Here is a 25,455-nt window from a genome sequence, read left to right as displayed (position 1 = left end):
CCTGGGAAAGTAACACATTTTGCTGGACGATATTTTGTCCAACAAATTGTTGATGATAAACGATATTGTCAACATTATCTAGACCAAAATAACCACTAATATAATGTTAATATATCATAATAATGCAAGTACACCCTTTAAAATGCAACAAATAAACCTTCATTTAACATTGAAATGTCCAGAACCAGAACTTCTAAATGAATAAAAATAACAAACAAAAATTAAATAAAAAAGGAATCTCACTCCCTGTTAGAAAATGTTGCACCAAAAACAATAAAAAAGACCCAAAACAATAAATACAATGGCCTATCCATTGTCAACAGCCAAAACTGCACTTCAATAATGATAATAAATAAAAATAATAATAGAGTTGTACATTTTTTAACTTTGATATATATATATACATATATATATATATATATATATATATATATATATATATATATACATATATATATATATATATATATATATATATATATATATATATATATATATATTGAGGATGGAAAAATTATTGAGATGGGCACGTGACGTGTCAAGGGGTCTTTACATAACACCCCCCACCCCAAATCCGCACAAGCCTGCTGTGTCCCCCCCACTTCTGAAATCAAAATTTCGTCCCTGTGTGTGTGTGTGAGTGTGCGCACATGTGTGTGTACGTACGCGTGTGTGTGCGTGTGGGTGGTCTTGTTTTGTGTGAAAACGAAGCGGTACAAGTGATAATGCTGCAGGATTTCATAACTGTATCTTGTCAGCAGCAGCACTGCAGGTGCTCTCCATGTCCAACATGTGTGTAAGGCAGGTCCTTAGTCAACTTAAAGTTGTGCACATTTTCCCGCTACGTTTTCTTTCATAAATCCCAAAGTTTGCGTGGAAAGTTGCTTAGAAATTATAATGAGTCAGTTTGGTCAGAATTGTTTGATGATTCACTGTATCGAATGCCTTCTTGAAATCCAAAAAGACTGCATCAACACAGGTGGTTTCATCAAGCAAGGATATCACTGTCTCTACAAAAACACAGTTTGCCGTGTCTGTAGAATGATATTGCCGAAACCAAACTGCATGGGGTGCAAGAGAAAATGGTTGCTGAGGTGTTTATTCAGCATTTTAGCAATCCATTTTTGTGCAATCTTAGACACAATGGGGAGAATGCTGATGGGATGATAGTTGAAAATGATTGTTTTGTTTCCTGATTTAAAAATTGGTGAGACTTTGGCCACCTTCCAGCTTGATGGAACTGTTGACATTTTGATGGATACATTTATTAAGTGTGTTATTGAGCACACCAGAGTGTCTTTATGAATTTTCAGGAAGTGTGTGTCAAGACCATATACATCTTTGGCTTTGGAAGATTTCATTGATTGTTGGCCACTTCCTGTGCCATTTGAGGACTGGATTCCTGTGTCCTTTTGGAAATGTCTGTCTACTACCATCACAATAGGTGGCAGGAGTAATTAGTTTGGGGATAGGGTGCCTTTTAAATAATGCATTCCTTCTAGATGTTGATTGAGGCCCGGCTGGTGATGAATGAAGTCTGTCTGGTGGTAGTTTAGGCCCAGCTTGCTGTAGTTGGGGTCTAGCTGGTGATGGTTGGGGTCCAGCTGGTATTGGTTGGGGTCTAGCTGGTGTCATATGAGGTCCAGCTGGTATTAGTTGTGGGCTAGCTGATGTTGGTTGAGGTCCAGCTGGTATTGGTGGGGGTCCAGCTGGTATTGGTTGTAGTCCAGCTGGTATTGGTGGGGATCCAGCTGGTATTGGTTGAGGTCCAGCTGGTATTGGTTGAGGTCCAGCTGGTATTGGTTGAGGTCCAGCTGGAATTGGTTGTAGTCCAGCTGGTGGTGGTTGGGGCCTAGCTGGTGTTGGTAGAGGCCTATGCAGTAGTGGTGGAGGCCCATGCAGCTGAGGTGGAGGCCCATGCAGCTGAGGTGAGGGCCCATGCAGCAGCGGTGGAGGTCCATGCAGCTGAGGTGGAGGCCCATGCAGCTGAGGTGAGGGCCCATGCAGCAGTGGTGAAGGCCCATTCAATAGTGGTGGAAGCCTATGCAGCTGAAGTGGAGGCCCATGCAACAGCGGTGGAGGTCTATGCAGCACAGGTAAAGACCCATGCAGCAAAGGTGAGGGCCCAGGCAACAGAGGTGGAGGTCCAGCCAAACAGGGTGATGATCCAGCTAGCAGAAGTGGTAGTCCAGCCAACAAACGTGAAGACCCAGCCAACAGAGGCTGTGGCCCAGCTGGCAATGGTGATTGCCCGGCTACTAGATGTAAATAACCCAAAAGCAGAGGTAGAGGTGCAGCTAGTGGAAGTGGAGGCCTAGCTGGTCGTGGTGCTAATACCACTTGCAGAGGTTGCGGCCCAGTCAGCACTGGTCCGGCTAGCCATGAGGCTAATCCAGTTAAAGGTTGAGGCCCAGGGTTTAGTTCAACATCCCCAGACAAGAGAAGCATCAGCATGAGATTTAAAACACCAAGAAGCAGTCTACCTGTGAAGGCTTGTTCCTGTTCATCTTGGGGTGGCCTGGCATGGCCATAGTCCAGTATTCTTGTGTACAGCATTTGCTGACTCCATCTGGCTGGATACAGGGTTTGACTGCTAATTTTTCTTGGACATGCTGAGGTCAACAGAAGATAGAGAGTTATCCACACCACAGAGCAGGACTTTGATAGTACAATCCAAGGTCCTTTACACTTTTTAGATGACTTTTTAGATGACTTTTCCAGCAAACACACAGGACCTGTCAAGCTGTGTGTCAGCACCTCGGCAGCCATTTTGATATAATTTTATCTAAAGTGATTTAATGACTTGATTGCTTTACAATAATGAATGAAACAGCATAACTGTTTATTCTTCAAATACCCTATTTCAAACCTTAAATACACTAAAGCAATCTGTTGCACCCCTTCAGTGGGCTCAGGCAGGAAGATGGGGGGGGGGGGGGGGGGACATAAGATGGACGAGTCTAACGTAAGGTCACCCTGGGGGGGGGGGGGGGCTTGACAAAGCAAAACCAACTCAAAGTGTCCTTGTTTTCAAAAGTTTATTAAAAGGGGCTGGGAAGTCCAAAAGGAGGGAGCAAAACCCTCACCCAGAAATTAACCAAGGCGTGTCCAAAGGACAAACCAAACTAAGATTAACAATTTGACTGAGAACGTCCACACTGAAAACCCTAAAATAACTCTCCTTTATTAAAAGGAGACTGATAATAAAGAAAGGGCAAAACCCCCACCGAATAATTAACTAAGGATTGTCTGAGAGACAAACCAAACTAAAATTTCTAAAGTAACTGAAATTGTCAAAACACCAAAATCCTAAATAGCTCTTCTATATTAAAAGGAGACTGAAAATCCACATGGGCAAAACCCCAACTGGTAATTAACCCAAAGTAGTCTAAAAGATGAACCAAACCAAAATTACCAGTTAACTCAGATTGTCCCAAACACCAAAATCCTACCTACTTTCTAGAAGTAAGTACAATTTCCAAAGGTTCAAAACCACAAGACTGAGAGAACCACAAGGGAAGAGAACACCAGTTGCTGCTGCAACCCACAAACATTTCTGTCCCCTGAGGAGCTCCAGCTGGCCGCTTTTGAAGGGCCAGCTGATGAGGTGAAAAGTCCCAGCTGGCCGTGGGTGCTGCTCTGGTGCTGTCCATGGTCCTGAAGGAAAGGTGCTTCCCAAGGGGCAGCTGTCCAAGGTGCTGCACTGCTGAACAGGAAAACAGGGAGCGCTGCACACCACTGGGCTCCAAAACGGCGGCGGCCGTAACACAATCTACTTGATGAATATAATAATGATTTACTATCAGTAATGTCACATATTAAAATTTGTTTTTTCACAAATGACTGTTATTCCATATTTACTTCACGTAATAAGGAAATAAGCCTTTTCCAAATGTCTAAAAAAAGGGGGGGGACGTCTGAGGACTCTGTTAATGCCTCTTAAACTTCCTGGCTTCTGATTTGGCGCTATATAAATAAAATTGAATTGAATTGAATTCTGATTGGTCCAAATAAAAAAATAAACAGACCTTTAAAACATCAGTCATTTTCTCTAAAAGTTAGTACAAGCAAGCTGTTCCAGTTCGGCCAACCTGTTCCAGGGGCAAAAAAACATTCCTTTTTCAGAGCCAACAATTGTATTTGCTAAACTGCAAAACTCCATCAGATGCAAAACTTGATCTGATCACCAGCAGTGATTGGCTCGCCATGTGGAAACCATGCCGATGTGTTTCGGTCGCGTGCGACCTTCTTCAGGGCATCGCCAGAAACTTTAACACAGGTGTCCCTAGGGAGACAACCAATCACATGACATATGTTTTTCCAGTGTGATTTTAAAGTGTTACAGATGTCACACTAGAAAAACATATGTCACGTGATTGGTCGTCTCCCTATTTAGGGACACCTGTGTTAAAGTTTCTAATGATGCCTTGAAGAAGGTCGCACGCAACCGAAACATGTCGGCTTATATCATAATAAGTTATTTTTCTGAGTGGCTCGGCTTCCATATCTACTGTACTTATGATGAATGATGGTTGAAACAAGATAATTGAGACAATGAATGAAATGGAATGGGAGCTTAGCTGTTATGTAGCAAAACATAATTAAGTATCTCTGTCACGAAGGGTTAGGGTTAGGGCAGGGCAGGAGGAGGGGGACCAGGAAGGAGGGCCAGAGCAGGGCGGGAGGAGGGGGACCAGGAAGGAGGGCCAGAAGAGTCTGGGGGGCCGGTGACGGGGAACCAGGAGCCGGGACTGCGGGAGTCTGGGGGGCCGGCGACGGGGAACCAGGAGCCAGGACTGCGGGAGTCTGGGGGGCCGGCGACGGGGAACCAGGAGCCGGGACTGCGGGAGTCTGGGGGGCCGGCGACGGGGAACCAGGAGCCGGGACTGTGGAAGTCGGGGGATAGAGGACACCGGAGGACGAGGACTAAGAGGGGACTCTGGACTAAGACTAAGACACCGAGGGGACTCTGGGCTAAGACTAAGAGGGGACTCTGGACTACGACTAAGAGGGGACACTGGACTACGACTAAGAGGGGACTCTGGAGACTGAGGAGACAGAGGGGACTCTGGGCTAGGAGGGGACAGAGACTCTGGGACTGGGGGAGACGGGAACTCTGGAGACAGGGACATAGACTCTGGGACTGGGGAGACGGGAACTCTGGAGATGGAAACGTTGGAGACAGGGACGTAGACTCTGGGACTGGGGAAAATGGGAACTCTGGAGACAGGGATGTAGACTCTGGGAACTCAGGAGACGGGAACTCTGGATACAGGGACGTAGACTCTGGTAACTCTGGATACAGGGACGTAGATTCTGGGAACTCTGGAGACAGGAACGGAGACTCTGGGAACTCTGGAGACAGGGATGGAGACTCTGGGAAATCTGGAGACAGGGACGTAGGCTCTGGGAACTCTGGAGACAGGGACGGAGACGGGAACTCTGGAGACAAGGACGGAGACGGGAACGCTGGAGACAGGGACGGAGACTGGAACTCTGGAGACGAGGTGGAGACGGGAACTCTGGAGACGGGATGGAGGCGGGAATTGTGGAGACAGGGATGGAGACTGGAACTCTGGAGACAGGGATGGAGACTGGAACTCTGGAGACAAGGATGGAGACTGGAACTCTGGAGACAGGGATGGAGACTGGAACTCCGGAGACAGGGATGGAGACTGGAACTGTGGAACAGGCTGGACCTGAACCTCGTGGACGGGCTGGAACTGATGCGGTGCGTCCTCCAGGACCACCGCCGAAGCAGAATGCGATGCGTCCTCCGGGACCACCGCCGAGGCAGGATGCGATGCGTCCTCCGGGACCACCGCTGAGGTAGGATGCGATGTGTCCTCCAGGAGGATGCGTTGCGTCCTCCAGGACTACTGCCGAGACAGGATGCGATGCGTCCTCCGGGACCACCACCGAGGCTGGATACGATGCGTCCTCTGGGACCAACGCCGAAGCAGGATGTGATGCGTCCTCCGGGACCACCGCCAGAGCAGGATGCGATGTGTCCTCCGGGACCACCACCAGAGCAGGATGCGATGCGTCCTCCGGGACCACCGCCGAAGCAGGATGTGATGCGTCCTCCGGGACCACCACCAGAGCAGGATGCGATGCGTCCTCCGGGACCACCACCAGAGCAGGATGCGATGCATCCTCCGGGACCACCGCCAGAGCAGGATACGATGCGACCTCCGGGACCACCGCTGGAGCAGGATGTGATGTGAGCGGGTAGTGTTTGGACGGGGGTTGCTGGCGACAGTTCCGGCGTCGACGTCGGGTGGAGGTAAAGACGGCGTCAACAGGGACAGGGGAAAGGGAAAAGAAACCAGATCTGATGGGAGCATGAGAGTACTGATGCCCCGGGACAGACAGAGTGGATTTGGAGGCATGAACAGGAGACGAGCAATGGCCAAAGGTCTCCTGCAGATGCCTGGCAAACTCCCAAAAGGACACCGATCCGGACGGACGCACCGAAATATAATCCATAGCCCACACCAGGGTGTTACCACCCAGATTGGATATCATTAACGAGACCTTTTCATGATCCGAGGAAGCTAGGTCCAAATATCGAGCGCAGGCTTCGATATAAGTCCGGCAAGTTTCTGGGTCTCCACAGTATCTGTAATGGACAGTTGTTGGTGTAGTTCAGGATTCTGCTGGATCCATGTCAGGTCAGATGAAAAGTTGAAAAACATTAAAAATAAAAAAAATAAACTCCCAAGTATTGTGTCGGCGTTGGGTCTAATTTTTTGGCCAGATAATTCCGTCACGAACAGAACTCAGAAGACCCGTGAAGACGCCAAACACAATGAGAGTAAACTATAAAGTCTTTATTAGGATGCAGAGTTACCAGAGTTGGGCGAGGCTGGAGACAGAGTCGGAGAGGAGGCGAGGGTCAAAACCAGATCGGACATGCAGATACGGGGAACAGGCAAGAGGCGAGGTTGAGGACAGGCGAAGGTCGTGGAGGCAGGCAGAGTACAAGGCAGGGGTCAGGAGCAAAAACGGGGTCCCAAGGCTGAAATCAGGCAGGGTGGATAGCTGGGAGATCTACTGGCAAATGCTTTCAATAATCTGGCAGAGACTGGATAGCTGGATGGTTCTTTTATAGCAGGGAAGCAGGTGTGTGTGATGAGCTGAGGAGTCAGGAGCAGGTGAAGTGGATGAAGCTGATTACAGGAACAGGTGGGATGAATGGAGTTGATTGTGATGCTGACTGAGGTTGCTAGGGAAAACAGGGCTTGGCTGGAGCTTGGTGAGGGGACCAGGTGAGCTGAATGAAGAGGCAGAGGAGGGTGAAGGATAGAAAGTCATGACAATCTCATAAAATGGCAATGTCTGGGTTGTAAAATAAGTCTGACTGTATGGTTTAACAAATTATCAATTAATAAAACACACCATCCCCACTATAAACAATGTTGGTAGTGCACTGCTTCCTCCTCCTGAGATGCCGGTTGGTGGACCAGAATCTTCTCGTAGCCTTGCGGAAGATTTGATCCATCATCTCACCAAACTCCTCCTATGCCCAGGTTTTGACCTCCGCGACCACCCGAGCTACATTCTGCTTGGACTTCCTTTCCTGAGGAAGGCATGACTTGTCCACGGTCATGACGTGTGTAATATCTAAATGAACAATCCATCATCAGGGCATCTGCTCTTCTAATACTCACACAAACTGGAGCACACAAACTGGAGCATAAAGACACCCACTCCTCTCACTTTTTCGGGGTCTGGCAAAGCGCTGCAGACACCCCCCATCCAGAGTGCGCTACAGCACCACCGCAACTTTGGCCCCAGAGGCTAAATGGACCTAGACAGGCCAGGAAAGGTTGAGCAGAAAAAGAGAGATTGAAAAAGAAGAAAGATCTAGCCACAGTTGCATGTCCAGGCTGGCCTGTATGTGATCATGTTGGGAGAACCGGGTTAAGGTGGAGTTTTTGGGCCAGTTCAATTATCAAGCAGCGCACAATGCTGGGCGCGTGGGGTGAGGTGGGGAGGCATAAACAGCGGCTGTCAGGAATGGATCATGATGATCAGGTTCTGATGATCAGATCATCAGACTCATATCCTTTAGGGACAGAGAGCAATCCTTTGGGCCGGAACCAGTACCACCACCACTTCTAAATATAACCTTTCAGCAGGTTCTGCCACTTTTTTCTAGGGTACAGTCCGTACCGGTACAATTTCCAGGTATTTATTAGTCGAAATCTCAGACATTTCTGAAAAGATATCTGTGTGTCCTCAAGCACCAGTCATTCACAGTCTGGCATGCGCTCCATTAAAGGCCTGCGTTTTGTAAAAAAGGCGCCGTGCATCACCATCAGCTCAGGCAGAGGAGAAAAAATAAAATTGTTTTCCCACACCGTACACATTCCCGCAAAGACTGACAGCAGCATCAGCAGACCAACCAGTGGTTAAACACTCTGACAGGCAGGTACATTGTAGTGAATTGTCAAAAACTCCAGCGAACCAACCAAATAGAAATTGAGGCCTGCCTCTAATTCTGGCCCTCCTTCCAATAAAGGCCTGGAGCTTGATGAGCTTGAGGAAAATGCAGGCCCGGGCCTGTATTAGAGGATTTACGGTAGTATTAATTCAGACAGAGTCACATATATAGTTTATAAAATAAATGTATTAATTTTCCTAAACTAATGATTATACATGACAAGGTATGTATAGTGATATGTAATGTAGTGGGTATGAGGTGATGTAATGTGATGTGTGAAATGTAGTAATGGAAGCTGGATGACAGAATTTGTGAAGTTTGGGTTGTAAAAAAAAAAGTGGATGTTTGGTGAGCTAAGGATTGTTTATGAAAGTCATCTGATGAAATATGTTGAGCCTACGATTCTCTTTTGTGGAGATCCCCTTTTCAGATCCAGGGAGTCACGAGGTCCAGGTGGACATGGACCTCTCGTTACCATAAACCCGTAGATTGGCTCCAATATGACTTGTCTAATCTTGAGATATCTCCAGGTCAAAACAAGAAGCTGGAATGCTTGATTGCATCCAAGGGTTTGTTTGGCCCTTAGATGAGCCGTTTGGCGTCTGTCTCACTTGCAGCGTACAAAGAGGCTTTTTGACTGGATGTCAAAGGAGATGGTTTCAAAAATTCTTGTTCCCAAATTGGCCAGTTCAAGAGTCAGCTAGAAACTGAATTAATTGGGAAGTAGTTTTATTGAACTCATTGTTTATCAATTTTGGCTCATTCTGGCAAATCAGAATGTGGCATGTTTGAGGGTTTTACCAAACATTCCTCAGAAGCCACGCCTTCTTCAGATACAAAGGTGTTTAACACTTTTTGAATGAGAATGTTTCAAAACACTTATGTGAAGTAACTTTTAACATTAATAAGTATCTTATTGTAATGTGTATGAGTGTAGATTTTGATTTACTTGTTAGATCAAACACATACTGATCTGGTGTAGATGAGATCTGAAATGAATCATTGCAAGAACAGAATTCATTTTAAAACTATCATGGTTAAAGCACAGATTATTCAAACATTTGATATAAACATCTTGTTCATTCAACACATATGATTGTTGTAACCTATAACTGTAAAGTCACATAGGAACTTTGAGTAGGTTCACTTTATTGAGAGTGAGGAATGCAGCAGACTTGCAAGAGGCCTTGAGTGAGAATGTTATGACTCCTCACAGTAGCAAGGACAGCAAAGGTTTGCTTGGATTTGGGTGTCCAAACAGATGGTGTTTCCCTGTCTACATGAAAGGTTTTCTTGTGTGGTCAATATGTAGATGAAAACTGACCACTTGGTCAGTTACATCGTTACAATATCCATGGAGAAGAAACGGAAACATGGATCGTGAGCAAACAAGAAATAAAATGTCAAAAGTGGAGTGTGCTTCACTTGAAACTTTGTGGTGACAAACATTCAGCTGCTGCTGATCATGAGACAGATGAGATGATAATTCTGACCTGGACTGATCTGGATTAGATTTTACAGCAACCCTGATGATCATTCATGAAAATTCTTGTTAAATGTTCATACCTTCACCTCTGGCTTATATTGTCTTTGGTTCATAGCCTTTAAACCCCTATTATTATTATTGGTGTTTATAAATATTATGAGAAAAACATCCATAGATACTGCTTTTGTTGTGATTCTGTTGACCCAGACATTTGGTCTGGTACCTGTTAGTCTCAAGTTCAGGGGATGATGGTGTCTTGTCTATTTCGTCTAATGTGCAGGAGGCTCCTTTAACAGAATTAAATATAATTTCAGTTTATGCAACATAAGTACAGATTATAGCAGCAGAACACAAATATTTATATTTTAGAGCAAAGAATCAGGGCACATGTGAAGCTAGTTGTTTTACCTTTTTACATCAGTAGGCGCCCAACCTGACTCATTTTAGTGTTTAGCGTTAATTGGGCAGTGGCCTGGGATGGTTTCAAAATTCCCAGCCTGAAATGATGTCCCGGTCCGCCCCTGGTCTGAACTGTAGTTTGGTGCATAAGCACAGACCACAGTCAGGATGTTTTTCTTCATAAGGGGTCTTTGGGCTGCTCCTTGTCTGATCCCTCACCTAGGACCTGTTTATAATGAGTGACCCTACCAGAGGCATAATGCCTCAGACAACTTAACTCCTAGGATCACTGGGACACTCAAACCCCTCCACCATGGTAAGGTGGCAGCCCTGTAATCTTTTTATTATTTTTCTTCTTCCTTTTCTCAAAGTGTATGTGCTGCTGTAGAAAGGGAATTTCCTCACTGTGGGATTAATAATGTTTTTTCTATTTTGTGGTAATGTGTGATTATGAGTAAATCCCAGTATTGTTTTCATGTCCTGGACCAATTGAGAATTCATATGTCAATGAGTCCTTCTGCTGGTGAAATAAAGGAATAATAATAATAATTTCAAGAAAAGTAATGATGACTTCATGGTGGTACCGAAGCAGCTGGGCCAGCAAAGGCGAGGCTCAGCAGCATCAGCAGTGGGATCAGCTCATCTCCTTCATCCACGTAAGGCATGCTGAGGTCTCGGTCATTACAGCGGAAACCCGTCTGAGCTGGCTGCACCACATCTGTTAGCTCCAGGAAGTACAGAGACACCATAGAAGAAGCCACAATAGGCAGCTGTAAAGAAGAAAGCAACAAAGAGTGGTCAAGTCACTATGAGCCACCAGGTTCTGGTTCTGTCCACAGTGATAAAGCAGCAGAACATGATGAATCTTAACAACTCAACTGTAACTCTGTGTGTAATGGGCCCTTGGTCTAGCCTGGTAAGCCATCAATTCAATCCACAGAGGTTTCAAACGAACGCCATTCCTGAGTTGACACCATGTTTGCTGTCTTTCTCCACTGCAGCTATAGCATTATGCCCCCTCAACAAATGTATAGCACTGTGACTGGCCAGACACAAAACTGTTTGGTCCAATGGTAGACTTGCTGAGGCTACAGCAGACTGACCTGCAGAGCAAGATCTTCTGGTACTTCTATAGTTGGTCTAGATTTCTAGGCTACTTTTGGTCTGGAATAAAAAAAACTAAAGAATTAAATAAGTGTAGCATTAACAATATTAACTTATACATTTAAAAGAGAAAACCACACCCAATGACCATAGGTTCTAGGGAGGAAAGAAGGTGAAGCAAAAATAAACCACTGCTTCAATAGAAATTACAAAGCTGGCATTTATTAAACAACCAAATTTAACAAAAATTTAAATCCCAATAACCTTTAAATCATTTGCCCTTAATCAGTTCAGTCTTAGTATGTTTAAAGTCCTTGAAACCCTTTGACTCCTCTGATTAGTCCAACCGAACAAATGAAGTAATCCTGGTGATTTATAAATCTTCGATTCAAAAATCTTCGATATATGCGGTCTATTTCACTTCAAATTTTATTCCAGCAATTCTATACAGCAGTGCCCAGATCCAGCATGCAAAGCCCAAGTGATCATAACAGTGCATGGTACCAAAGTAGCGAGCAGCAATGTCAATCGTGTGGCAGTAGTTTTTGTTCAAGTCCATAAAGACAGTGTGGCTCAGTGCAACGTTTACCATGCACAAGTTTCCCATGGTGGAACAGAACCAGGACAGTTTAATATGTCCAACCTCAGTGCAAATTTGAAGCGGTGTCACAAAGCACTGCATGACGATTATCGTAGTGTGTGAAACTGAAACTTTGGACACAACTTGTAGCAGTTTGTGAATGAACATTATTGTGTTTTTTTTCTTATGTCCCTGCCCTCAGCAGTTCCTACCATTTGCTGACAGTAAAACATAACTGAAGGGACCGGTATTTTGTACTATAAAATTATATCTTGAGGTGGCATGTATGTGCGGTAAGGCACCTGTCCAGTCTCAGTCTTAACAACAAATGATCTGGGTCCCACTTCTCTGAGAACAGTCGCTTTCTTGTCCCAGTAATCTGGTCCTTCAATCCTTATCACATCTCTTTCCTGAAGCGGATCCAGATGTTTTAGCGCCTGGTCGTAGTTCTTTTTCTGTCTTTGCTTGAGTTTCATCCTTTTGTCATGCAGCTCATTGTCACGTTCATAAGAACTGTTCTTGAAGATGTGTGGAAGAGCAGTACGCAGCTTGCGATGCATTAACAGCTCTGCAGGCGAAGTCCCACACTCCAGAGGTGAAGCCCTGTAGCTCAGGAGAGCTAAACATGAGTCTGTTTTACTGTCTCTTGCTTTTTCCAACAGTCTCTTCACAACTTGGGCACCTTTTTCTGCTTGTCCATTACCTTGTGGATATAAAGGACTGGAGGTAACATGTTGAAATCCATATTGCGTTGCAAAATCCTTAAATTCCTTATTGTGGGCCATTATCACTGACAACACAAAGAGGAATCCCGTGTCGTGCAAAGAATCCTTTCATGTGTGTGACGACAGACTGCTGATGTACTGGAAAGCTGAACAACTTCTGGATAATTAGAATAGTAGTCAATCACCAGAAGAAAATCCTTGCCATCCAGATGGAATAAATCAGTTCCCACCTTTTCCATGGAGCATCTGGTAGTTCTGCCACCAACATCAGCTCCTTTGTTTGTTTGTAGTGGTGTTTAAGACATGTTTCACATTTTTGTGTAATTTCTTCAATATCCATGTTGATGCCTGGCCAGTAAATGGCCTCTCTTGCCCGTCTTTTACATTTCTCCACTCCCAGATGTCCCTCATGGATACGTTGAAGCATGTCCTTCCGCATGGCTCGAGGGATGACAAACCTGTGCTGTCTCATCATCAGCCCATTAACCATGCACAACTCAGCACGGAAAGGGTAAAATCCTGGACACTCTCCCTTTGACCAACCATTTTGGATATGGTGAGAAACTTTCTGAAGCAGGGGATCTTCAGCTGTCCCTTGAATGATCTGTTGTTTCATGACATCTGTTGCTGGTAGTGAAGCAGTCACCATGTTTATGTGTGCTTCAGCATCCTCTGCTGCTAAGCTGTTCAATCTGTCACAGCTTGGTGCCAGTGCTCGTGATAAAGTATCCACCAGCATGATGTATTTTCCTGGTGTGTATATCAGCTCAAAGTCATAACGCTGCAACATCAACATCATGCGTTGAATACTGGGTGACATGTCATTGAGATTCTTCTTTAGATCGCAATGAGGGGTTTGTGATCAGTTTCTGCAATAAAGGTTGGTAGTCCATATACATAGCTGTGAAATTTTCCACATCCATATACTAACCCTAAAGTCTCTTTTTCAGTTTGAGCATAGCGTTGTTCTGTTTCTGTCACTGATCTGGACGCATGTTGCCATCGTTTTCCATTCATTTGAAGCAGTACAGCTCCCAAGCCATCTTTTGAGTCATCTGTAGAGATTTTTGTTGGTTTGGATGGATCAAAGAATGTTAGGACTGGCTTATTTGCTACAGTTTCTTTTAATCTCTTCCATTTTCTTTCATGTCGATCTATCCATTCAAACACTGTTTTTCTGCAGCAGCTCTCTGAGACATGCAGTCTTGGAGGAAAGATTAGGAATGAACTTACCCAAGAAGCGTCCAGTTTGCTAAAATATTTAGCCCCTGTCATTTCACTCAGTATTTCTTCTCGCTTTGGTATCTGATAATGTTCCCTTTTAATATTTTCATTCAGATCTTTGGGATCAAGACAGACTCTAAGTGCTCCTGTGTTCTTTTTCCTGACACATGTGACAGAGTTCACCCAGTCTGTGGGCTCCTCTACTTTTTCAATGACACCCAACTGAGTCATTCTCTCTAGTTCCTTTTTTTAAACCTGCTTTGAGTGGAGCAGGCACTCTCCTTGGTGCATGCACCACAGGTACAGCATCATCTTTGAGCTGGATTTTGTAGGTATAAGTTAATGTTCCATGACCTTTGAAGACAGAAGGAAATTTGTTAATGTCTGTACTTCTTTCTTCTGTTTTGTTTTCCAGTCTTTTTCCTGTTTTGACTATTTTCATGCTGTCTGTATTGATCTGATAGATCCTCTTCACAAGTCCTAGGTCCTCAGATGTTTTATCACCTAGAAGTGACTCATGTCCATCAGGCATAATGGTGAACAGTATGTTATGCTATTTGCCTTTTGTAGCCACTTTAAGTCTGTATCCACCTTTTGTTTGTATTGGCTGATTATTATAAGCCTTCAGCGGTGTGATGTTCCTTGTAATTATTTTAGCCTTCTCAGTCAGTGCCTTAAAATCGTTCTCACTGATGTAGCGTTATGAAGCTTATAATGGTCTGCCCTTAACAGCTGCCCCTTCACACAGTAACATCACCAAGGTCGGACGCTTGGTTCAGTATGTTTACATTCCAGGAGAAGAGACAGAAGAAGAGAAGAAGAACGCTTTTCCTTTAATTAAAGTGCTTTATTTGTGATAAGCTAATCAAAGCATATGTTGATCATTAATAATCAGGTGAATGATCTGTGAAATAAAGATGTCATGAGTTATGTGTTTAATGAATAAACAGGACTGCACCAGACAGACTGATCTACATTACCATGGAAACGCATGACACATTATTCTCAACCAATCAGAACTTTCGTCTGTGGTAGGGCAGAATCTGGGTTGTTTAATGAAAGTCGTCCAATCCGGTTTACTGAGATTTGTAAACAGTTAGTAGATATAAAATAAGGCAACGCCATTTTATAGTCAGTTCCACGTTAACCAGTTCCATGTTAACCTCAGCTCCAGTACATCCGAGGTCCTAGGGATTTCCATCGTCATCATTAAGAAGTTACAGGCTGGCCAGCTGTGCTTCCTACTTTGAGCTGAACTGTCGAGCTGGAAATTTCTGTCGTTTGAACAACAAGACGACGGTTCCTTCACAATAAGAGCTAAACCCGCCGGACTACTACTACCGGAGCTATCCGTAGACTGGTTTGTCGTGCTGCACTACTGTTTCATCAGCCCAGCACCAAGGGGGGTTCTAGGACCTGACACTCCTGATCTGACCGCGGGAGACTCCATGGGTACGTCGTCACGGCACAAAATTGGCGGCTCATGTCATCAGCTTCTGAAGCCTCGTGGTAGCCTAGTCATAACAACCAGATTCGCTACGTCAGCCTAGAGATTCTGAACAAAACACACACACACACACACACACACACCAACACGAAACATCCAAATCCATATGCATCCATCACTGAGATAGTCCTGGTAGATTGTAAGAATTTATAATTATAGAAATTAAAGATTCTTAAACGATCCCAACTCTCTCTTTTCTTGTCTCTCAGTCAATACAGAGTGTTTAAGTAAACTCCCTGGTGATAAAAACGACCTCTTCTGATTAATTACTTAGATCTAATTACAGTGTATACATATACAAAATCAGATCATTACATTATCTAATTACAGTATATAAATATACAACTTCAGATATTACACTGATCAGGTTAGCTTTGGCCCCTGTATCAGTTCTGAATGTAATGACTGACCCATTGACTAACAGTGGAGCAGTCCATTTATCTTCTGTTACTACACAAACCACTGACTCAGACTTGTTTACTTCTGAAAGTTGTGATTTTATATCCTCTGACACCATTGTAATAAAGAATGAGTCACTTAAATCATCACTGCAATCTGAGTTTTCCTGCACTGTGTGAACTTCTTGTCCTTTTTGGAAGGACACATTTTTGCAAAATGATTATGTCCTTTGCATTTTGCACATTTTTTTCCTAAGCAGGACATCGTCTTGGTCTGTGTTTCTCCCCACATCTTTTGCAGGTGAACATTTCTTTATCATCAGCTTTGCTTTTGTTGTCATTGTTTTCAAATTTGCCCCATGGTTTCCTTTTCATTGTCACTGCATTCACTGTCTCATTTTCTTGTACGACTCCTACAGCAGGCTCTCTGAAAGTCAGAACATGTTGATGTGCTAGCTCGCTGGCTTGACATATTTTTATGGCATTTTCCAATCTTAGTTCTGTTTCCCTCAACAACTTCTTATGGAGCTTCTTTTCATTAGTCCCATACACTATTTGATCTCTAATCATAGAGTCTCTGAGCTCACCAAAATTGCGGGACTGAGGTTTAATCTTCAGGTCTGTGAGGAAAGTATCAAATGTCTCACTCGGTTGCTGGACACGAGTGCGAAAAACATACCTCTGGTATGTTTCGTTTTTCTTTGATAGACAGTGCTCATCAAATTTCTTTATGACTTCATCAAACTTATCTTAGTCATCCTGTTGGGCAAACACAAATGTGTTGAAGACCTCTATCGCTTCTGTGCCAGTGATCGTGAGCAGCATGGCTATTTTTCTTTCATCTGTCTGACGGTCCACTCCGACTGCCGCGATGTACATCATGAACTGCTGCTTGAAAGCCCTCCAACTTGAATCTACGTTTCCAGTCAGCTTCAGTTGACTTGGTGGTTTTATTGCATTCATCTTGTTGTGTTGCCTCTCTTTCTTGACCCCACTCCTGGTACCATGTAATGTTCTTTATAATTAAAAGAACACTGAGTCAGGTCTTCATGCTAACTTCTGTTAGCTCTTTATTAACAGCTTGCTACTTGCTCGACTGTTACATAACTTATGGTCCTCGAGCGCCCTCTAGTGGGTAGCTTCGTAATCAGTATCAATACACCACCTAGCTTTTTGGGAACCATTTGAGTTTGCATGCAGTTTATTTGGTATTGAACAGTTTGCTCGTCCAGTTAGCTTAGCCTCAGCTTCGCTATGGCTACTTCTGTCTCTGCTTCTCCATCTCCTATCTCTTTCTCTCTGTGTCAGATGTTTAGTTACTCCTCTGCTTCCTTTAGTGATAATGGTACGTGTAATAAATATAGCATTTTTGTAGCTTTGAAGGCAAGGGTGTCGGAATTGGAGGCCCAGCTCCACACTGTTGAAAAGCCCGTAGATAGCCGTAGCTACTTGGCTAGTGTGGGGCTAATTAGCTCAGAACCACTGTCCTCCAGCAGAACCCGAGCAGCCGGGACCTCAGGCCGGCTGGGTGATGTACGCATTGGCAGCTCCATAGTCAGAAACGTGGCATTAGAGACTCCAGCAACCATAGTTAAATGTTTACCTGGGGCCAGAGCGGGCGACATTAAATCTTATCTGAAACTGCTGGCTAAGGATAAGCGTAAATACAGTAAGATTGTTATTCACGCTGGCGGTAACGACACCCCGTTACGCCGATCGGAGGTCACTAAAATTAATGTTGCTTCGGTGTGTAAGTTTGCCAAAACAATGTCGGACTCCGTAATTTTCTCTTGCCCCTGCCTGATCGGACCAGTGACGACATGTTTAGCCACATGCTGTCCTTCAACCGCTGGCTGTCTCGGTGGTGTCCTGAAAACAACGTGGGCTACATTGATAATTGGAAAACTTTTTGGGGAAAACCTGGTCTGATGCGGAGAGACGGCATCCATCCCTCTTTGGATGGAGCAGCTCTTCTTTCTAGGAACATGGCCAGTTTTATTAGTCCTCCATGACTACCCAGGGTCCAGACCAGGAAGCAGAGTCGTAGTTTAACCCACCCCTCTACAGCTTCTGTACTGTTACCCACCCACTACCCCATAGAGACAGTGTCCTGCCCACGGCCAAAATCATACAGATTAAATATCAGGCTTAATAAAGCAAATCATGGAAATCTCATAAATGTTAGAACAAATTCAACTGAGCAGAAAACTAGAAAAATTAAATGTGGGTTGTTGAACATTAGATCCATTTTTTCTAAGACTTTTTTTTGTTTGTTTGTTTGTTTTTTTAACATGTCCTGTCTGGCTGTGAAGCAAACAGAATTGATGTCTGAATGCTGGTACACCACTGAGTCATGTAACAAGTTTTTGGATGTCTTTGTGGACAAGATAAGGGTGACAAGGGCCTCTATTCCACTACTTAAGCATGCCCCCTATGCAGATCTCTGTGTTCCAAAGGCACTGGAGGGTTTTCAACCATTAACTCTTGAAGAGCTTGAGGATCTGGTCATGAGACTTAAGCCAACAGGGGCAGTAACTGATGTTCTCCCGGCAAGGCTACTGACAGAAGTTTTTTTCTGTAGTGGGTGATCACGTACTGCAAATTGTAAATAGCAGCTTGATATCTGGGGAAGTCCCTACTCCCCTAAAGCGGGCGGTGGTACAACCTCTGCTTAAGAAATCAGGGTTGGACCCAACAATCTTGTACACTTACAGACCTGTATCTACACTCCCTTTCATCTCAAAGATCATAGAGAGGGCTGTGTTTATCCAACTGACATCTTTTCTACAGGAATGGGAAATTGGAGAAGTATTTCAATCTGGGTTTAAACCCTTTCATAGCACTGAATCTGCACTGCTTAAGGTCCTTGATGACATTTTATTGGCAAATGATTCCGGTGATGCTGTGGTTCTGGTGCTCTTGGACCTGTCATCAGCCTTTGATACCGTTGATCATAACATCCTAATAAACCGTCTGGAGCGGTCTGTGGGCATTACGGGCCAGGCACTTGAGTGGATAAGATCCTACTTGACTGGGAGGAGCAAGCAGGGGCAGCGGCGAGGTCGCAGCTCCGTCCTGGGACACAGGGCTGCGGTGGAGCCCGGCATCTCTCCCCACGCCGTGGGCCAACTCCGGAAGAGCACGCAGCCAGGCGGGTGCCCACGTAACTGGAGCAATCAGGAAGCGACTCCCCGTCCACTCTCCCACTGGCCTCCGGGAGGGTGGAGAGGAACGCCGAGGCAGAAGGTCGGGGACGCCGTCTTCGGCAAGGCGGAGCTGGGGCTGGAGAAGGAGATGCCGGCCAATAGTCGGCGGAGAGGAACTGGAACAGATACTTCCATGGGAGAATCTCCCCACTGGATCCTTCAGAAGGTCGAGTCATTCTGTCACAAGCGTGCCTGGTGAGTGGAGCGGAGGTAGGATCCAAACGCGGGGAGGAAGAAGGCGAACAGGTAAGTCCGTTTAACATATGTTTATTAAAGACACACGCTGGACACTGAAACGATGACTCGACATGGAACACAGAACAGAAGGGGTTTAAATACACGAGGAGCGGGAGCTATGGTGATTGGGAAACAAGAGGCAGGTGGGAGCAATTAACGGAGACACAGACTAAAACATAAGAGAAGACAGGACAGAGTGTGACAGAATACTGTTTATTTTAATGTTTTTCTCTAGTGTAAGTGGCACTGTGTATGATTTATTGTGTAACAGGAGATATTGAATTATCCCGCTGGAAGTCCGCTTCCGTCGGAAGCAGTTTTGATCTCTCGGCTAACCAACCCGGTCGAGCTTACTAGCATTAAATCGCTAATAACTAAAGTTTGACACTTTGCAGAGCGTCTCTGCACACACAAACTGCAAAACGCTATAGTCCGAATATAACGACAATGCTCACGAACGTTAAGTTGCTCGGGCTGATCCAATCCGGCTGGATTGGATAGTTAAAACCTGGCCGCTCCAGGCCCGCGCTAGCTTAGCATAACAGTGCTAACTAGCCACCCGGTAAGACAGCTGTATACGTGTGCGACAACCTGTCAAGCCATTTTGACGCAGCGTTTCTGCGTCCCAAAATCCGCTACACCTAAGAGTAAAACGCTGAACTCGTTCGTGCAGTTTTAGCAGTGTTTTATTCACTTTTGTTTTTAAAGCTTCACGGTGACGTCATCGATCGCCGCCATTTTGAAAGAGTCCGGACGAATACACGGTGACGTCAGCACCCCGCCCACACCCACCAACAGCGCTCTGCCGCCATCTGGTGGATTTTTCTGTTCATTACATTCATTTTGGTGAAAAAGTCATTTTTATTTTTAAAAGAATGTCTGAAGAAGAGATATTAACCCTTCACTCACTGGGAAGACAGGTGATTGATGCAGTGGAGTCTGTGGCGGCTACGCTGAAGGTTTGCAGGAACACCAAGCTAATGACCTGATGAAACTATTGCAAACTAAGAGTGCAAGTCTGCCCATCTCAAGTGGACCTCCTAAACCAGCTATCCGCATAGAGTTTTGTGTAATTCATACTCTGTCCAGGAGTATTAATTATACAGTGTTTGTAAAAACACCTCAGACATCCCTGGCATGTACTTATAGTTTCAGATGAAAAACCAAATTGTCGGACACGCTGTCTCATCTGCCTCTTTTCTAAACTCACGCAAATATGTCAGTAATAAAACCGATTGAATGCCACTTTTTGTGGACTCTCTGAGTTTCCAAGGAGTCTGTGACAAACGTTCTTTTTCATTGATCGACTAATCTCACACCTGAAACAATGCATTCTTAATAATCTGAAGCTTTAACAATGTTGTAGTAAAACACAAGGTATAATCATTTCTTATTAATATAATGTTGCAGCACTGAAGCAGCAGAAAAATTAGATTTTGCCTCCACACCGACGGTGCTTTCCGTGGGTGCGGGTCGCCCTCCAATCGCTTCCGTCTTCCCAAATTTCCAGAAACCAGATATCCTCCCACTCCAATAAGAAGAAATCCAGTGATCATCAGGCCGAATATCCACACGTCTTCGATATCCTCAATGGACAGCTGGGAGAGGCATATGATCTTCCACTCCTTCCAGGAATCCAGCCTATACCCCGCCGGATGTGTCCACTGCGGGCATGTGGGAGCCCCCTGCTCCATTCTCATTGTTGAAAAATCTTATCATTCGTGTTGAATGACCAATTTATCAAATCCATGGTTAAAAATAGGGTTTTTCAGAAGAAATGCAAAGAAGTGCTCTGTGGGCAGACAGGACAAAGATCCTTGGGAAAAAAAGATAAGGGAGCAAAAAGAGAAGCGTCTGTACTCTGCGAGTGCCAGGAAGAAAGATCGTGAAGATTTGTTCGTGCCAGTGTTTTCCTCTGTGGGGCCCTCTGCCTCGGGCGTGTTGGTCGACTGTGGCGGCCTGGGCACACCTCGGGGAGTGCTCAGGCGGTGGTGGGGTTTTTCGCTCTACCTCCCTGGGAGCCCTGGGTTGATGCCTTGGCTGCTGCCATCGATTGACTCCTAACGAGGTGTGATGGTGTGTCATCAGTTACCTAACCCATCTGAACTCAGCCTAGTGTTAGCTTATGATGTTTTATTTTATTTATTTTTTTAAGTTTTGTGTGTGTGTGTGTGTGTGTGTGTGTGTGTGTGTGTGTGTGTGTGTGTGTGTGTGTGTGTGTGTGTGTGTGTGTGTATTTGTTGTTCGTGTGTGTGTGATTGTGTGTGTTTGTGCGTTCCTTAGGAAATGGGTTGTGGGATTGGGGGGGGGGGGCAGATGTCAGTTTTATATTTTTGGGGAAATTATGTGATTATGGGTTATATGGGGTGACTTTAACCTGTAAAGCACTTTGAGCTGTACTTTTTGTAAATGGAAAGTGCTGTACAAGTGATGTTTGATTGACTCATTGACTGAGGAGGTGATGCACCTCACCTGTGGTGAAGTTTGGATGGTGGTGTGTGTCATGCAACTATTAGTTTGTTTCTCACCTCTACAAAGTAGAAACATGGAAGTAGAGTCAGACTGTCTTTTGGAGGTTTCTTCATCTTCTCCGTGGAGGATGTCATCGTCATCATCATCATCCTCGCCAACCTGTAAGACACAAGCCCACAACTTGCTTATTCAAGGGAGTCAGTCCATCTGACAAATGGTAAATGTCTGACAAATGACTGGGGAAAGTTTGGGTTTGTTCTGGAGCACATGTTGAAATGCAAAATAAACGTTACATGCATGGTGCTTTAACTTAAGTCTCTGAGGTCCTCATTATTTTGGATAGAAACACAACATGGTGTCAGAGAAGGGATTTTCTTTTTTATTCTTTTCTTTTTCATCCACCAACAATGCTGAAACAAAGTAGCTCAGTCGAGTGAGTGCTGTTTTGACTGAACGCCGTTACAAGCTGGGAGCCAGCCATGGAGCAGTTCAAGCAGCCTGCGCCGCTACAGCTCACAGGGAATTTGAGTGAAAATTGGCAGAGGTGGGAGCAGAGGTTCAAGCTTTATATGACAGCCACGAGAGCCGATGGAAAAGATGAACCGGTAAAAGTTGCCATTCTGCTACACACGGTCAGGGAAGGGGCTCTTGAGATTTATAATACCCTTGATTGGGGCAGCAGTAGCTCAGGTGGTAGAGCAGATTGCCTCATGATCGGAGGGCTATAGGTTCGATTCCAGCTTCCACCACAGGTATTCTGCTGTTGTGTCCTTGGGCAAGACACTTTACCCAACTTGCCTGTGTTGGTGGTGGTCAGAGGGGCCGACGGTACAAAATGGCAGCCTCGCCTCTGTCAGACCGCTCCAGGGCGGCTGTGGCTACGTAGTAGCTTACCATCACTGGCAGTGTGTGAATGTGAGAGTTCACGCAAGCGTCTTTGAGTGTCCTAATAAAGCGCTACATAAGTTTGATGATTATTATTATTATTTGATGTTGAAATTGATGATGGCGAAGATGGGCCAACATTATAAGGTATTTTGGATGCATTCAAAATGTACTTCATGTTGGAAAAAAAATATCGTCTGTGAACGACACCAGTTCTGGTCTTAGCCACTACCGGAGAGGCTCAGAGTGGACACGTTTGTGACAGAACTACGGCAAAAGTCCAAAAACTGCGAGTTTGGGGCGAGTGAAAATTATATTATCAGAGACAAGCTAGTTTTTAGCATATCTAATATTTGCATGAAGGAGAGACTTTTAAGAGAAACAGCCTTAACTCTAGATAAAGCCGTGGATATATGCGGAGCAGCAGAAGCTGTAAAGTCACAGATATGCGTCATGGGAATGCTGCAGCCAGAAGCGTCAGTACAGACACTGAATAAAGGGGCAGCTACCTCAGAGGAAATGAAAGCCCACATGAAAGAAAGGCACAAAACGCTAAACAAAAGTCAAGTTCAGAAAAATGTTGCATGCAGAAGATGTGGAGGTACACACAAACCGAGGATGTGTCCAGCATATGGAGCTATCTGTCACAAGGGCAACAAAAACAATCACTTTGCCAAGGCTTGCATGAGTACCAACAGGGAACCCGTAAACAGTTTCAACCTGTTTGAAAGAGATGTGGAGACTATTGGAGCCATGGCATGTGAGGGGTTGAACCACAGTAAGCAGCAGCCCGATGATGCGTGGTACATGACTGCTGAAAAAAAAATACAGCTGTGAGATTTAAACTGGACACCAGAGCAGATGCTAATGTGTCATCTTTAAGTGGCTTTCAGAAAACACTGGGTCCAGTACATTTGAAACCCACTCAGACAGTTCTCATTGCATATGGAGGAACGCGCCTGATGCCAGAGGTAGTGGTGAGGCTCACATGCATGACACAAAGAAAGAGAATGGAGATAATCGAAGTTAAGCCACCAGCCACAAAGGATGATTTGGTCGCAGCACATCAATTTTACTTTACTTAAAAAAAAAATAAAAAAAAAAATTTACTGGCTTTGGTGAGTTTTCTGGTGTGCATGACATCCACACAGATCCCAATGTGGCATGGGTGCAGAAAAATCCCCATTGCTGTGATGGACATATTAAAAACAATGCTGCAGGATCTTGTAGAGAGAGAAGTGTAGCGTTATGAATATTATAATTGTCTGCCCTTAACAGCTGCCCCTTCACACAGTAACAACGTGTTGGAATCGCCAAGGTCGGACGCTTGTTTCAGTATGTTTACATTCCAGGAGAAGAGACAGAAGAAGAGAAGAAGAACTTTTTCCATTAATTAATCAAAGTACTTTATTCGTGATGAAGCTAATCAGAGCATATGTTGATCATTAATAATCAGGTGAATGATCTGTGAAATAAAGATGTCATGAGTTATGTGTTTAATGAATAAACAGGACTGCACCAGACAGACTGATCTACATTACCATGGAAACGCATGACACATTGTTCTCAACCAATCAGAACTTTCATCTGTGGTAGGGCAGAATCTGGGTTGTTTAATGAAAGTCGTCCAATCCGGTTTACTAAGATTTGTAAACAATTAGGGGATATAAAACAAGGCAACGCCATTTTATACTCAGTTCCATTTTAACCTCAGTTCCGTTCAATTGGAGGTCCTAAGGATTTCCATTGTCATCATTAAGAAAGTTACAGGCTGGCCAGCTGTACTTTCCTATTTTAAGCTGAGAACTGTCAAGCTGGAAATTTCTGTCGTTTGAACAACAAGACGACGGTTCCTTCACAATAAGAGCTGAACCCGCCGAGATCTGCTACTACTACCGGAGCTATCCGTAGACTGGTTTGTCGTGCTGCACTACTGTTTCATCAGCCCAGCACCAAGGGGGGTTCTAGGACCTGACACTCCTGATCTGACCGCGAGAGACTCCATAGGTACGTGGTCACGGCACAAAATGGCGGCTCATGTCATCAGCTTCTGAAGCTTCGTGGTAGCCTAGTCATAACCAGATTCGCTACGTCAGCCTAGAGATTCTGAACAAAACAAACACACACACACCAACACGAAACATCCAAATCCATATGCATCCATCATTGAGACAGTTCTGGTAGATTGTAAGAATTTATAATTATAGAAATTAAAGATTCTTAAACGATCCCAACTCTCTCTTTTCTTGTCTCTCAGTCAATACAGAGTGTTTAAGTAAACTCCCTGGTGATAAAAACAACCTCTTCTGATTAATTACTTAGATCTAATTACAGTGTATACATATACAAAATCAGATCACTACAGAAGTCATAGCTCCAGTAACAGAACAAAAAAGTCAGTCAGCAATCTTGTTGTCACAAAGAAAAAAATGGCTCTTTGAGGGTGTGTTTGGACCCTAGGGACCCAAATGAAGCAATAAAAATGGAACATTTCTTCATACCCATTCCAGATGAAGTTCTATCCAAGTTGTGAGGAAAATCCATATTCACCATTCTGGATGAGAAGGGTGGATACTGGCAATTAAAACTTGATGAGCCATCATCCATGCTGTGCACATTCAGCCCTCCATGGGGGAGGAGGTTTTGCTTTAAAAGACTGCTTTTTGGCATCAAGTCTGCCAGTGAAGTTTTTCAACAGAAGAACTTTTAGGCATTTGGAAATATAGAAGGGGTGCACATCTTAGCAGATGACATGATACTAGTCGCAGCATCGGTTGAAGAGC

General features: G+C 44.5%; 2 protein-coding genes across 3 annotated transcripts in view; both read right to left on the bottom strand.

Moving 5' to 3' along the window:
- LOC139071602 (spectrin alpha chain, non-erythrocytic 1-like) overlaps positions 1–25,455 on the bottom strand; it is a 337,529-nt gene that overhangs the window by 102,318 nt on the left and 209,756 nt on the right. The window lies entirely within an intron of this gene.
- The window catches only part of plppr3b (phospholipid phosphatase related 3b), an 89,070-nt gene that overhangs the window by 37,758 nt on the left and 25,857 nt on the right, over positions 1–25,455 (bottom strand). For both annotated transcript variants that reach the window (XM_054738615.2, XM_054738614.2), the window contains exons 2-3: positions 21,844–21,946; positions 10,919–11,104 (exon numbers count right to left, since the gene is read on the bottom strand). In XM_054738615.2, coding sequence (XP_054594590.1) covers positions 10,919–11,104; positions 21,844–21,936 — 279 coding nt within the window. In that variant the 5' untranslated portion in view covers positions 21,937–21,946. The remainder of the gene's footprint in view (positions 1–10,918; positions 11,105–21,843; positions 21,947–25,455) is intronic.

This window comes from Nothobranchius furzeri, chromosome 8 (assembly GCF_043380555.1).
Source record: "Nothobranchius furzeri strain GRZ-AD chromosome 8, NfurGRZ-RIMD1, whole genome shotgun sequence".
NCBI classification, from domain to species: domain Eukaryota; kingdom Metazoa; phylum Chordata; class Actinopteri; order Cyprinodontiformes; family Nothobranchiidae; genus Nothobranchius; species Nothobranchius furzeri.
The sequence above is the reverse complement of the archived record's forward strand: the minus strand, read 5'-3'. Positions and strand labels throughout refer to the sequence as shown.